The sequence below is a fragment of the Heloderma suspectum genome, chromosome 10 (assembly GCF_057233095.1).
Source record: "Heloderma suspectum isolate Gila_16-S chromosome 10, 16-S_ref, whole genome shotgun sequence".
Classification (NCBI taxonomy): domain Eukaryota; kingdom Metazoa; phylum Chordata; class Lepidosauria; order Squamata; family Helodermatidae; genus Heloderma; species Heloderma suspectum.
In genome coordinates this window covers 30,005,556-30,019,694 of record NC_139467.1, presented here as the reverse complement: position 1 = coordinate 30,019,694, position 14,139 = coordinate 30,005,556, and the positions used below count along the sequence as shown (strand labels likewise).

The 14,139-nt window shown below is 45.5% G+C and overlaps 1 protein-coding gene across 3 annotated transcripts in view; it reads left to right on the top strand.

Annotated features, from left to right (window-relative positions):
* SESN2 (sestrin 2) overlaps window positions 1-14,139 on the top strand; it is a 66,715-nt gene that overhangs the window by 40,906 nt on the left and 11,670 nt on the right. For 2 of the 3 annotated variants that reach the window (XM_084815739.1, XM_084815738.1), the window contains exons 3-9: window positions 406-603; window positions 2,207-2,389; window positions 3,604-3,816; window positions 5,471-5,621; window positions 7,298-7,416; window positions 11,820-12,010; window positions 13,603-13,747. In XM_084815739.1, the coding sequence (XP_084671865.1) occupies window positions 406-603; window positions 2,207-2,389; window positions 3,604-3,816; window positions 5,471-5,621; window positions 7,298-7,416; window positions 11,820-12,010; window positions 13,603-13,747 (1,200 nt within the window). The remainder of the gene's footprint in view (window positions 1-405; window positions 604-2,206; window positions 2,390-3,603; window positions 3,817-5,470; window positions 5,622-7,297; window positions 7,417-11,819; window positions 12,011-13,602; window positions 13,748-14,139) is intronic. The other variant, XM_084815737.1, reaches the window with a different exon arrangement.

The window sequence follows — 14,139 nt, the reverse complement described above, 5'->3', positions numbered from 1 at the left end:
TGATCTTTTTCCTTCAATTTTCCTTTGTATAATGAGTTGGGAGTATGGTGTATTTTTCCGCCTCGGATAATATGACCAAGGTTTTGTAACTTTCTCCTTCTGATGGCCTTTACCAATTCTGTTTGTTTGCTCACACTACATAGTACGTTCTCATGGGTTACTCGATCAGTCCACGGTATTTTCAGCATGTGTCAGTATATCCACATTTCAAAGGATTCGATTTTCCTCAGGTTGTTCTTCTTAAGCGTCCAAACCTCCACTCCGTAAAATAATATTGAGAACACGTAGCATCTTACCATCCAAATCCTTACTGCAAGATTAAGGTCCCGAGTACATAATAATTATTTAGCAAAAACTGTTCAAACACATGCTAAGTTATCTCCCCCCCCTTTCAACTTCCTGCAGATCCTCCAAGAAGGAGTAGAGCGCGCCCAGCGGCGCCTCTTCGTGGAGGCCTTCATTTCGACGGGCAGGGTAGACAACATTACCATGGTGATGGGGCTGCATCCAGAGTACTTGACAAGCTTTTGGAAGACTCAGTACCTGTTGCTGCGGATGGACGGACCTCTGCCATATCACAAGCGCCACTACATTGCGATCATGGTGAGTGAGTGAACGAGTGAGGAGAAAGGGAATCTGGTCTGCCAGGGGTAGAATTCAAAAAACCTTCCTTAATTTTTTTCCTCTGCCCTCACCCTCCTTTTTTCCTTGTGCATGTCATATCTTTTTTAGATTGTAAGCCTGCAGGCAGGGACTGTCTTCTTTAACCGATCATATGTAAGGCTCTCCGGGAGCCTCTCTGGCTGAGAAATGGGGTAAAAAAAAAATTTCAGGGGAAAGAACATAGCTCAATGGTAGAGCACTTGCTTTGCATGCAAAAGGTCCCAGGTTCAGTCCCCAGGATCTCCAGAGAGGGCTGGGAAAGATGTCCGTCTGAAACCCTGGACAGCCGCTGCCAGTCAGTGTCGACAATACTGGGCTAGGCGGACCCGTGGTCCGAATTGAAATAAGGCTGTTTCCTGTGTGTTCGATTTTTCCAGAATTAAGGACTGTCCAGAGATACTTGTGAAGAGAGCCTTGTATGTCTTTGAACCACTGTGCTGATTGAGAATCCCCAAAATACTGTGCTCTTGGGGTTTCTTATAGGTGGTGTCTTTCTTTCTTTCTTTTCTTTTTTACATGGTATTTTGTTTTATTTCAAAATAAAGTTGACAAAAGAAAGGCAACAAATAGGCATGGGCATGTTTAGCCTTGAGAAGATAAGACTGAGAGGAGATATGATAGCGCTCTTCAAGTACTTGAAAGTTGCCACAGAGAGGAAGGCCAGGATCTCTTCTCGATCATCCCAGAGTGCAGGACATGGAATCATGGGCTCAAGTGACAGGAAGCCAGATTTCGGCTGAACATCAGGAGAAACTTCCTGACTGTTAGAGCAATACAACAATGGAACCAGTTACCTAGGGAGGTGGTGGGATCTCCCACACCGGAGCCATTCAAGATGAAGCTGGACAGCCATCTGTCAGGATGCTCTGACTTGGATTCCTGCATTGAGCATGGGGTTGGACTCAATGGTCTTATAGGCCCCTTCCAACCCTACTATTCTATGATTCCAGGAAAAACATACATAATCAATCAAGATCACTAAAGAAACAAAGGAATTCACTAGTTCTAGTTCTTCGTCTATAACGGATATGCTTATGGAACATCTACAGTAAAACAGCCTACGTACGAGCTCAATACCTAATGAAAGCGTAAAAATACAATTTATATAATGCATAAAAGGAGTGTCTGTGAGTGTGTGTTATCTTATGTATATATGGGTTATTAGTCGAAAAAAATATAGGCAACTGTACTTGGTTGGAATGTGATCAAAAGTTTGAAGAGCATCAGTATGGGAAATAAATGGAAAGCAAGGTGCCAGAATATCTTTCTTAAAATTAGGATTCCTTGCTTGCTGTGTAAGTTTATGCACAGTCATAGTCTTCCAAATGTTATTAATCCACCGCTCTTCAGTTGGTTGCTTTGGGGACTTCCATTTGCATGCTATACATGACTTTGCAGCTGTATACAGCTTCTTAAGAAGGTCTTTATGCAGGAGTCCAGGATCACTAGGTACAAAAAGAGAAGAAGCATAGCTTTAGGAGTTACCAGTGGTCTAATGTATCTCCCCTCCCCCGCCCCCCCATCCCGTTTTCCATTTTCTCAGGCTGCTGCTAGACATCAATGTTCCTACCTGGTTGGATTCCACATGGGGGAGTTCCTGCAGGTGGGTGGGGATCCCGAGTGGCTGCGTGGCTTGCAGTTCGCCCCACAGAAGCTGAGGAACCTCAACGAAATTAACAAGATTCTGGCCCACCGGCCCTGGCTCATTACTAAGGAGCACATCGAGGTGAGTACTAGAGGAGGGGTGTTGAACCTCTCTCGGCCCGATGACCAGATTTAATTTTGGAGAAGCTCTCCGAGGCCCAAATAACAGAAATTTTATTTATTTAGTTAGTTAGTTACAACATTTATATACCACTCCACATCTAAACAGATTCCAGAGCAGGGAACAATAAAAGATAAAAAAGAATAAAACATCATATTGAAAGTATCCTTTTAAAAACAGAGTGCCAATAAAAACTGAGGCTGGTTAACCAAAGAAAACTTCCTGGAATAGAGCTGTTTTCAGGAGGCACTGGAAGCAACACAGTGTTGGCACCTGCTTGACCTCCAGAGGCAGAGAGTTCCATAGAAAGGGGGCCACCACACTGAAGGCTCTTCCCTGGGTGGACTCCAGTTGGGCCATAGGTCCATGCAAACCCACCAGGAGCATGCCTTCTGATGAGCAGATACCAAAAACATCAGCATATTTCAGCTTAAAGCTCTTACTGCCAGAAATTAAACTTTAGGAGAGGCATTTCAACCCTTTAGAATGGGGGGGAAACTGGGCAGAAGCCGGGAAAGCAACCATTGATGGTTGGGAGTAAGGGGGTGGGACCAGGGGAAGGAGGCATGGCTATCTGGGGAACCCAAGCAGGCTGTATTTGGCCCATGGGCCTGAGGTTTAACACCCTTGCACAAGGGGATTGGAGATTCAAGCCCTGCAGTTAATAATAGTCCCATGGCTATTTCAGTTCCATAGGGTTTGGGAAAGGCAGCAAACTCACATGAGACAATGTGGTGCAGTGCAGGGAAGTTGCTGTTGTCCTCCAACTCCCATCAGCCCCAGCCAGCAGGGCTGGTGGTCAGGGATGATGGGAGTTGTAGTCCAACAGCATCTGGAAGGCCAACAGTTTCCCCACCCCTGGCAATGCAGCCAGAGTGTTGTTGGATATGGACCAGGAAGCGCTTTGTTGGGAGTTGTAGTCCAATACATCTGGAGGGCCCCAGGTTTGGGAACGCTGACCTAGACGATCTTGGGCCCATCTTGGCCTAACTCCCGTGTGTGCCATCCGGAGCTCCTCCAAAGAATGTGAGGAGGATGTAACCGTGAGAAATACATGCTGATTTAGGCAAGTTCAACTGAGTCACCTGTTAAGAGGGGGAATACGCAGGAGAGAGGATCGGTTCTCTTTTAGCACATGGATCTCAATGGGGAATCCTTTGGGTCTTTGTTGACAGGCGCTCCTGAAAACGGGGGAGAACAATTGGTCCCTGGCAGAACTCATCCAGGCCTTGGTGCTCCTCACGCATTACCACTCGCTGGCCTCCTTTGTGTTCGGCTGTGGCATCAATCTGGAGATCGACCAGGAAGGAGGCCATGCTTTCCGGCCACCTTCTCCACGCAGTTGCGATAGCAGCCCGGGATCAGAGGATGGGGTGAACAGTTCCAATGTAAGTGGTGGGAGTGGGCTGGTGGGTGGCAGTCTCCCCCTTTTTTCTTAATGATATTATTATTATTATTATTATTATTATTATTATTATTATTATTATTATATTTTTTATTTTTATTTCATTTCTATACTGCCCAATAACTGAAGCTTCCTGGGTGATTCACAACAATGTAGGGCTATAAAGGCCTGGGAAAATATGATCCAAGATGTTGGGCCAATTGAAGGGCTACCAGTTCCCCACCCCTGAAGTAGGAATAGCAGGGCTTCCCTTGAACTGTGGCTGAGTAACAGTGCAGCCTCTTTTTACTTCACAGGGGAAATAATCCCCTGGTGGAGTTTTGGCATGGGTCTACGCCAGCCTGCCCCAACCTGATGTCCTCCAGAAGTTTGCAACTACAGCTCCCATGATCCCTGCCCGTCGGCCATGGCGGCTGAGAATGATGGGAGTTGCAGTCCAAGAGGGCACCAAGTTGGGAAAAGCTGAGGAAACTTGAAAGCATTCCCTGAAGAAGCATTTTTATTTTTATCATGTTTTTAAAAATTTGTTTGTTGATTTCCTATTGGGCTTCCAAACACCATGATGGAGGGCTGTGGTAGTGGGGAGGGGTGCAGCTTGTGCTGGATCCTTCATCTGCTGGCAGGATCAGTGCTGTTCCAACTCCAAAATCAGGGCTGTAGGAGAATAACTGTTTTTACATATACGTTGTCTGTGTGCCTTCTATCCATTTGTTTTTATGTAAATACTTTTGCACTTTGCATAATATATTTTTGAATGGTTTTTAGTTTTTGTGAACCACCCAGAGAGCTTTGGCTATGGGGTGGTATAGAAATATAAAAAGTGAATGAAATGAATGAATAATTGATGTAGCCCTTACCAGTCGTCTGTACCGAGGCCAAGAGTGTAGGTCACGTGGACTCATTTTGCCTATTTTTATGTTGTTGTTTTTCCTTTTTACCTGGGTTTCATCAGTGATGCATTGTGCAGGACTCCAGGTCATAATGCATTACTAGAATAGCAATGCAGAAGCTCCAATAATAATAATAATAATAATAATAATAATAATAATAATTTTTATTATTATTATTATTATTACTATTATTATTATTATTTCATTTCTATACCACCCAATAGCCAAAGCTCTCTGGGTGGTTCACAGAAAATGCACATCATAATACAAGATAATAAAAACATAATATAAAATCTCTAACGTACCATATTTAAAACAATGTAAGCAGCGAAAACATTTACAGTAAGATACTGGACCTGATAGAAACAACTGATATAAGTGTCCCATCATAGGCCATCAAATGCCTGGGAGTAGAGGACAGTCTTAACTTGGTGCCAAAAAGATGACAGTGTTGGCAGCAGGCAGAACTCAGTGGGGAGAGCATTCCATAATCCCCGTACCTTAGAAATGCCTAGAGATGTGAAGGCTTGGGGGGGGGGGAGCAAAAAAAATCAGGGGATAAACCCCTTGTTTATTTTCTTCAAAAAATCCATTGGGAAAAACAAAACACATATCCTTTCATCCGTCTGTCCCCCGCTTCAGTTTTTCTCCCAGATCTTGGGGTGGGTGGGACATGAAGCTATGCATGTCCATCCATCTCCCGCCATCATTCCCTGAACTGACCCTTTTTTGTCCCCACTATCTCAGGGCACGGATGCTATGGAAGAGGTGGAGGTGCTGATGGAGAGGATGAAGCTGCTTCAGGAGTGCCAGTTGGAAGAGGAAGGAGTCACCCAGGAGGAGATGGAGACCCGCTTTGAGATGGAAAAGAGAGAGAGCCTCCTTGATACACCTTCGGGTAAGCTGGAGGCACGCTGTCGGCTGGGATTAGTGCTGTGAGAGCAGACGGTTTCCTAGGACTCTCCGCTACTGAGCTTGGGAAGGATGGGGGAAATCTTCCAGGTGGCTGTGCGAACGTGGAATCGAGACCCATTGTCCTCTTATTTTTTAAAAAAACAAAACCATAAATAAGAAGAAATATGGCCTTAAAGGGGGACGGTGTTTGAGTGGAGAAGTGGTGGCAGGAGGGAGATGGTGCTTAACCCTTTTCCCAATCTGCAACTTCTTGGTTCCAAATCCCCCATGCCAAGTGGTGCTTTCCCCTTCAAGGGTTCAAAGCACAGGTACGTGTGTGCCCTGAACTCTTGCAGGAGGAAGAGGGGTGGGGGTGGGGGTGGGGTGCTTGGGCCAGAACAGCGTCAGGCAGGGAAAGGATGAAGCACTGTTGCTTCTCCACTGAAAAACACCCCCTCACAAATACGGGGGGGAATCAGGGGTTCTGTTAACCATTTTGCATCAAATGTGTCATTTAGCCCATGAAGCTAGGAAATAGAGGGTTGTTTGCTCCAGAAGAGGAGGATGGTACAGGTGAACTGTAGTTCTGGCCCAGTCTCCTGTTGGCAAAGTACATCTCCTTATGATCTATTGAGAAGACATGACAACCTTCTATTACACATCTTTTTTTAAGTTTCTAGTCCCCAAATCCTTTTGACCTTTTGATACAGTGGCTGCTTCTGCACAGCACTTAACCAGAGTTTAGCGTGACATGCACAAGCAGGAAAAAGCCTGCAGTGAATCTTGGCCCTGTGCCCCTCCTCCCCCCCCTTCCCCACTTTCTCTTAACCATGGTTTGTTGTATCATCCAGACTGACAAAATGTGGTTAACATTAACTGTGGTTAGTTTCAGACAAGCCGACTTCAAACTATAGTGACCAAAGCTGGCTTGCTTGAATTAATCATAGTTAAGTTGAACCATAGTTCTCGGTCCAGGTGACATGGCAAGCTGGGCTTCATGGGATGTGGAAGCATCCAGTCTCCTCCTCCCAGCTGCACAGGAAAATGAGCACTCAGGATGCTAGCCAGATGCTCAGTGCAGCTCATCCTTGCTCATGCGTGTCATGCTAAATTATGTTTCAGCACAGGGTCCAGTACCTCTTTCAGTCCGAGAGCCAAATTCCATTTCAGAGAAGCTCTCAGGGGCCATGTTCCAGTGTTGGGTGGGGCCAGTGGCAAAAGGGGGGGGTCCAAAAATGCAATCCCCACCCCACCCAGCCTATTTTAGCTTAAAGCTCTTACTGCTGGTCACTAAGCCTTAGGAGAGGCGTTTCAACCTTTTAGAATAGGGGAAAAACTGCACAAAAGACAGGAAGCCACCAAACGATCAGTGGTCCAGGGAAAGAGGGTGGAGCCAGGAAAAAGGACACCTGGCCATCTGGGGAACCCTGGAGGGCTGCATTTGGCCCCCAGGGCTGAGTTTCTGCACCCCTGTGCAAATGCAGCCAATGAGAATATGGTTAATGGGTTTCTCATAGGATGCAACTCTGTGAACGGCACATAGTTTAGTTGTACCCAGTGGCTTCTCTAGTTCAAGACAACACTTCTTAGAGAGGAATAGTGGAGCGATGGTGGAAGGCCAGTTCTCAGTGACATCTTTGTTCCTCTCGTGTTATCTCTCCTTTTTGCTCTTGTCTCCAGTAGATATTGCTGAACACTCCCTGCCTCCCAACATCCTCTGCTTTGTGGAGGATCCAGAGTTTGGATACAAGGATTTCACTAGGAGAGGAGAACAGACGCCCCCAACTTTCCGAGCTCAGGTATCTTGTCTGTTCAAGATCTATGCTTTGTGTGCATGTAAATAGAATCATAGAATAGTAGTAGAATCATAGAATTGTAGGGTTGGAAGGGGCCTACAAGGCCATCTAGTCCAACCCCCTGCTCAATGAAGGGATCCAAGTCAGAGCATCCCCGACAGCTGGCTGTCCAGCCTCATCTTGAAGGCCTCCAGTGTGGGAGAGCCCACCACCTCTGCCACACTGCAGAGTTAGTGGACTCTCACAAATAGCCTCTGCCAAAACAAAAGAACGAAAAACGACCAACACCAAATCCTGTCTTTAGTATAAATCCTGCAGATCGCATGTTAGCTTATTTTGTATGCTTCAGTCCAGCAGTTCTCAAAAGAATGTCTGTCCGTCCAGTTCTTTCCTTCTACCTGCCATTGTTATCAACAATTGAATGGGCCTTTATTCTAGATATGCATGCCCAAGACTTGCACATCTTTGCTTTAAAAAATGTCTCTCCAGTATGAGCTAAGAGAACTACTATACTGATAACAAATGTGTTGCTTAACTTGAAATAAAGTTTTGTTTTTATCTTGACCGTGCCCAAGAGCAGGTTGTTGAACCTTGCTGTGAATCTTCCCCCTGACACTCCTGGTTTTGGGGGAGGACCCTCAGGAAGCAAAAGGCCTTGTAAACATAGGGCTACCCACTACCCCTTTATCTTGCTTCTTGGACCTCTGGTACTATGCCTTTTAGAAGGCAGTGTTTTGGCATTTTGTCTCCCCTTCCACTGAGCAACCAACTCTACTCTAATGTGTGTTACCACTTCCTACTGCCCCGTCAGGGCTGAATTGTGCAGTCTTTCACCTGCAGCGCTGTGCCATGTGATTATTCTGAATGTGAAGGTTTCTGATCTGTGTTGACACTTCTTAATCTGAACTTGAGAGGCAAGGTGGCAATCTTGCAGTTCTGGGAAATCTTTTTATCAGGGTTGTTGTTGGGGAGGGGCAAAAGTAATGGGGTAGTCCTGTAGAGTCAGAGCTTAGCTTAGCTACGTACTGCTAATGATGCTGCAAGTGGGTTTAGCAACTATACAGTTACTGTAGAATATAGGAATCCTTGAGCTCTCAAGTACCACCTGTAGGACGGGTGTAAGATTTTCATTTCAAGTAGGGACATGCTGAAGATACACACACCCTAAGTCTGTTCTGGATGGGCAGAGTTGTTGTTGTTGTTCAGTCGTTCAGTCGTGTCCGACTCTTCGTGATCCCATGGACCATAGCATGCCAGGCCTTCCTGGCCTGCGCTCTCTCCCGGAGTGTGCTCAAGTCCATATTCATTGCATCGGTGATGCTATCTAGCCGTCTCATCCTCTGCCATCGCCTTCTCCTTTTGCCTTCAATTTTTCCCAGCATCAGGGTCTTTTCCAGTGACCTTTCTCTTCGCATTAGGTGGCCAAAATATCTGAGCTTCAGCTTCAGTATCTGTCCTTCCAATGAGCACTCAGGGTTGATTTCCTTTAGGATGGACTGATTTGACCTCCTTGCAGTCCAGGGGACTCGTAAGAGTCTTCTTCAGCACCACAGTTCGAAAGCATCGATTCTTCGGCGCTCAGCCTTCCTTACAGTCCAGCTCTCACAGCCATACGTTGCTACTGGGAAAACCATAGCTTTGATTATACGAACCTTTGTCGGCAAGGTGATGTCTCTGCTTTTTACTATGCTGTCTAGGTTTGCCATAGCTTTCCTCCCAAGGAGCAAGTGTCTTAATTTCATGGCTACAGTCACCATCTGCGGTGATCTTGGAGCCCAAGAAAATAAAATCTGTCACTGCTTCCATTTCTTCCCCTTCTATATGCCAGCAAGTGATGGGGCCAGATGCCCTGATCTTAGTTTTTTTAATGTTGAGTTTCAAACCAGCCTTTGCACTCTCCACTTTCACCCTCAACAAGAGGCTCTTTTGATCCTCTTTGCTTTCTGCCATTAGGGTGGTATCGTCTGCGTATCTGAGGTTGTTGATAATTCTCACGACAATCTTAATACCAACTTGTGATTCATCCAACCCAGCATTTCTCAGGAGGTACTCTGCATATAAATTAAATAAGCAGGGTGACAATATGCAGCCTTGTCATACTCCTTTCCCAATTTTGAACCAATCAGTTGTTCCATGTCCGGTTCTTACTGTTGCTTCTTGACCCTCATACAGGTTTCTCAGGAGACAGGTAAGGTGGTCTGGTACCCCCATCTCTTTAAGAATTTGCCACAGTTTGTTGTGATCCTCACAATCAAAGGCTTTAGCGTAGTCAATGAAGCAGAAATAGACATTTTTCTGGAATTCTCTTGCTTTCTCCATGATCCAGCAAATGTTGGCGATTTGATCTCTAGTTCCCCTGCCTCTTCGAAACCCAGCTTGTCTTTCCGGTAGTTCTCGGTTCACCTACTGCTGAAGCCTAGCTTGTAGGATTTTGAGCATAATCTTGCTGGCATGTGAAATGAGCGCAATTGTACGGTAGTTTGAACACTCTTTGGCATTGCCCTTCTTTGGAATTGGAATGTAAATAGCCATGATGTAACCACTATCATGGCTATCAGGGACATTAAGATCTTTCCTGTATAGTTTGTCTGTATATTATTCTTCTTCTGTGTATTCTTTCCACCTCTTCTTAATGTCATCTGCTTCTGTTAGGTCCCTGCCTTCTTTGTCCTTTATCATACCTGTCTTTGCACAAAATATTCCCTTGAGATCTCCGATTTTCTTGAAGAGATCTCTAGTCTTTCCCATTCTATTGTTTTCTTCGATTTCTTTGCATTGTTCATTTAAGAAGGCCTTCTTGTCTCTCCTTGCTATTCTCTGGAACTCTGCATTCAGTTGGGTATATCTTCCCCTTTCTCCCTTGCTTTTCGCTTCCCTTCTTTCCTCAGCTACTTGTAAAGCCTCATCAGACAGCCGCTTTGCTTTCTTGCATTTCTTTTTCTTTGAGATGGATTGAGTTGCTGCCTCCTGAACAATGTTAGGGACCTCCGTCCATAGTTCCTCAGGCACTCTGTCTATCAGGTCTAATCCCTTAAATCTATTCCTCACCTCTACTGTATATTCATAAGGGATATGATTTAGGTCATACCTGAATGGTTTAGTGGTTTTCCCTACGTTCTTCAATTTAAGCTGAAATTTTGCAAGAAGCAGCTCATGATCTGAGCCACAGTCAGCTCCAGGTCTTGTTTTTACTGACTGTATAGAGCTTCTCCATCTTTGGCTGCAAAGTCCATAATCAATCTGATTTCAATATTGACCATCTGATGATGTCCATGTGTAGAGTCGCCTCTTGTGCTGTTGGAAAAGAGTGTTTGCTATGATCTGCATGTTCTCTTGGCAAACCTCTATTAGCCTTTGTCCTGCTTCATTTTGTACACCAAGGCCATGCTTGCCTGTTATCCCGGTGATTTCTTGACTTCCTACTTTGGCATTCCAATCCCCTATGATGAAAAGGACATTTTTTTTGGTGTTAGTTCTAGAAGGTGTTGTAGGTCTTCATAGAACCAATCAACCTCAGCTTCTTCGGCATCAGTGGTTGGGGCATAGACTTGAATTACTGTGATGTTGAATGGTTTGCCTTGGATTCGTACTGAGATCATTCTATCGTTTTTGAGATTGTACCCCAGGACTGCTTTTCCCACCCTTTTGTTGACTATGAGTGCTACTGTATTTCTTCTAAGGGATTCTTGCCCACAGTAGTAGATATAATGGTCACCTGAATTAAATTCGCCCATGCTTGTCCATTTTAGTTCGCTGATTCCCAAGATGTCGATGTTCAGTCTTGCCATCTCATGTTTGACCACCTCCAGCTTACCTTGATTCATTGATCTAACATTCCAGGTTCCTAAACAATATTGTTCTTTACAGCATTGGATTTTCTTTTCACCACCAGACACATCCACAGCTGAGTGTCCTTTCGGCTTTGGCCCAGCCGCTTCACTCTTTCTGGCGCTACTTGGAAATACCCTCTGCTCTTCCCCAGTAGTGTATTGGACACCTTCCGACCTGAGGGGCTCATCTTCCGGCGTCATATCTTTTAGCTTTGTGATACGTTTCATGGGGTTTTCTTGGCAAGAGTACTGGAGTGGGTTGCCATTTCCTTCTCCAGTGGACCACATTTTGTCAGAACTCTCCACCATGACCTGTCTGTCTTGGGTGGCCCTGCACGGCATAGCTTATGGCTTCACTGAGTTACGCAAGCCCCTTTGCCACAACAAGGCAGTGATCCATGAAGAAGGATGGGCAGAGTACCAACAAGCAAATGTAATATCTGTGAACCCTACAATACTGGCTGTTATTTTTAAAGTTCTCCTTTAGAGTAATGCATGTCAAAACAGTGGACAGCTTACAATATCAGCTGGTTTTCTGTCACCGAGGCACCAATGAAATAATTTCCTTCTGTATAGGACTACACCTGGGAAGACCATGGCTACTCACTCATCAACCGCTTGTATCCTGATGTGGGGCAGTTACTCGATGAGAAATTCCAGGTGGTCTATAACTTGACGTATAACACCATAGCTATGCACAGTGGGGTGGACACATCCATGCTCCGGAGGGCCATCTGGAATTACGTTCACTGCATCTTTGGCATTCGGTAGGTCATTTGTGTCCTGCCCCTCCCCACCCCTGCCCAATTAACTGTTATGTCTCATCAAGGCAAACTTCCTAGAAGTCTTGGTCTATGGGAGGAATGGAGACATCTTTTGCTGGCTAACTGCTGTTGTGTCCCTTCTCCTAACATTTTGTTGGTCCATCCTCTCTCTCTCTCTCTCTCTCTCTCTGTCTCTCTTTGGAGTGGGGGTTGATCCATTCTGCTAAATCTCAGTTTACCAAAAAGACTACATCCACCCTGTTCTTTCAGCTTCTGCCTTCCCATTTCCATACCACTACTTGACTGGATTATTAATTCTGAGAAAGGAAAATACTGAGCCGATTTGCATCAGCTCAGTATTTGCCAAGAGGCAAATTCCAAAGTATTTGCAAAGAGGCAATGCCAAGAGGTGGTGGTGGTATTATTATTACTATTCGATGACTGCCTCTCTCTCTCTCTCTCTCTCTCTCTCTCTCACACACACACACACACACACACACACAGACTCAAGGTGACTTAAAATATAATTAAAATGTACAAAATTTTAAAACTGCTACAACAATTATCCATTAAAATACAACCACATCATAAAAGAACTAAAACATCAGTGACAACCATAAACTATTTGACTGACGCATTAAACAGCCCATCAGATGCCTGGGAATAGAGCGAAGTCTTAACCTGGCACTGAAAAGATGACAACATTAGTGCCAGGAGGACTTCGCTGGGAAATGTATTCCGTAATGTGCGGAAGGGAGGGCACTCCCCAATTTGATGCTATGGCGATGAGCCCTGTGTTTGCCTACTGCCTCCTTTCCTCACAGCTTTGCTTAATTAGTTGCCGTCATTTGCTGTTTCAGCAGTAATGGCTGAACTACAGCTTGCTGTTGCATGTGAACTAGCAAACCATGGCAAACCTGGCTATTGCATGTGAACCAATTTCCCAAGAAGCATTGTCCTTTTAAACCAGTTGCTTGGCTTTGTATACGTGTGTGCACGCGTGCATGTGTGTGTGCATGGGAGAGAGAGAGAGAATCTGTTGTGTGTTTTTGGCAAGTTGCGTTTGGATGAGGCCCTGCCACGTGGACGGCCTTGCTTGGATCTTGCCAAACTGGTGTGATGAAGGGACTGAGTCATCTGATTTATAGAGAGGTCGGATGTTAGGCACTCTTGAACAATGTGGGAGGATGCGTCCTGCTGGGCCTGCCATGTGAACAGAAGGATTCACTTAGAGGAAGAGCAACGGTGCGTTTGGCTTGATGGGGCTGAAGAAGCTGTTGTCCCCTAGGAAGGTCTGTAGGTCCGTGGCAGGGCGCATGATTTGCATGCAGAAGGTCCCAGATTCAGTCCCCGCTGCCTCCTCACCCAAGAGCAGAGGTAAGTGAACAGGCGCCCTCCAGATGTTTTGGACTACAACTCCCATCAGCCCCAGCCAGTGTAGCCAAAGGTAATGGATTATGGAAGTTGTAGTCTAAAAATATCTAGAGGGCCCCAGGTTGCCTCCTCCTGTCTTCAGTGATTAGCAGCCCTTCTCTTGGCCAGCTGGTCTGACTTGGTGTAAGGCTCATATGTTAAATATCTCCACCGCTTTCCAGGTACGACGACTATGATTACAGGGAGGTGAACCAGCTTTTGGAGCGCAGTTTAAAAATCTACATCAAAACCGTGGCCTGCTACCCAGAGAAAGCCACCAAGCGAATGTACACACACTTCTGGAGACATTTCAAGCATTCTGAGAAGGTAAAGGGCGCACGCTTCTGTAGATGGCAGAACAGGGGCTGTTTTCCTGTTGCTTCTTCTGGGCCGTGAAGACAGTATAGGCCTGGGGTCTCCACTGTGATGCCTGTGGACAGCTTTCACGGTGCCCACCAGGCTCCCTGCCTCTCCCAAATTTTCATTTTATTTCTTCAGATTTCTTTTTAATTACACTTTTTTTAAGAAGTGGGAGGCTGGGATACTGCAAAGTAAAGTGCCGCCCTCTAGCACCATCTTTATTTGGATTCGAAAGAGTGGTTTTGTGTTTTGGAGCTCAGACCCCCACCTCTGCCCTGTACTTAGGGTCTTGGGAAAGTTACTTTTCTTTTAGTCTCACCAGTTTGCCTTCTGGGAAATGAGTGTTTTGTGATGGGCCA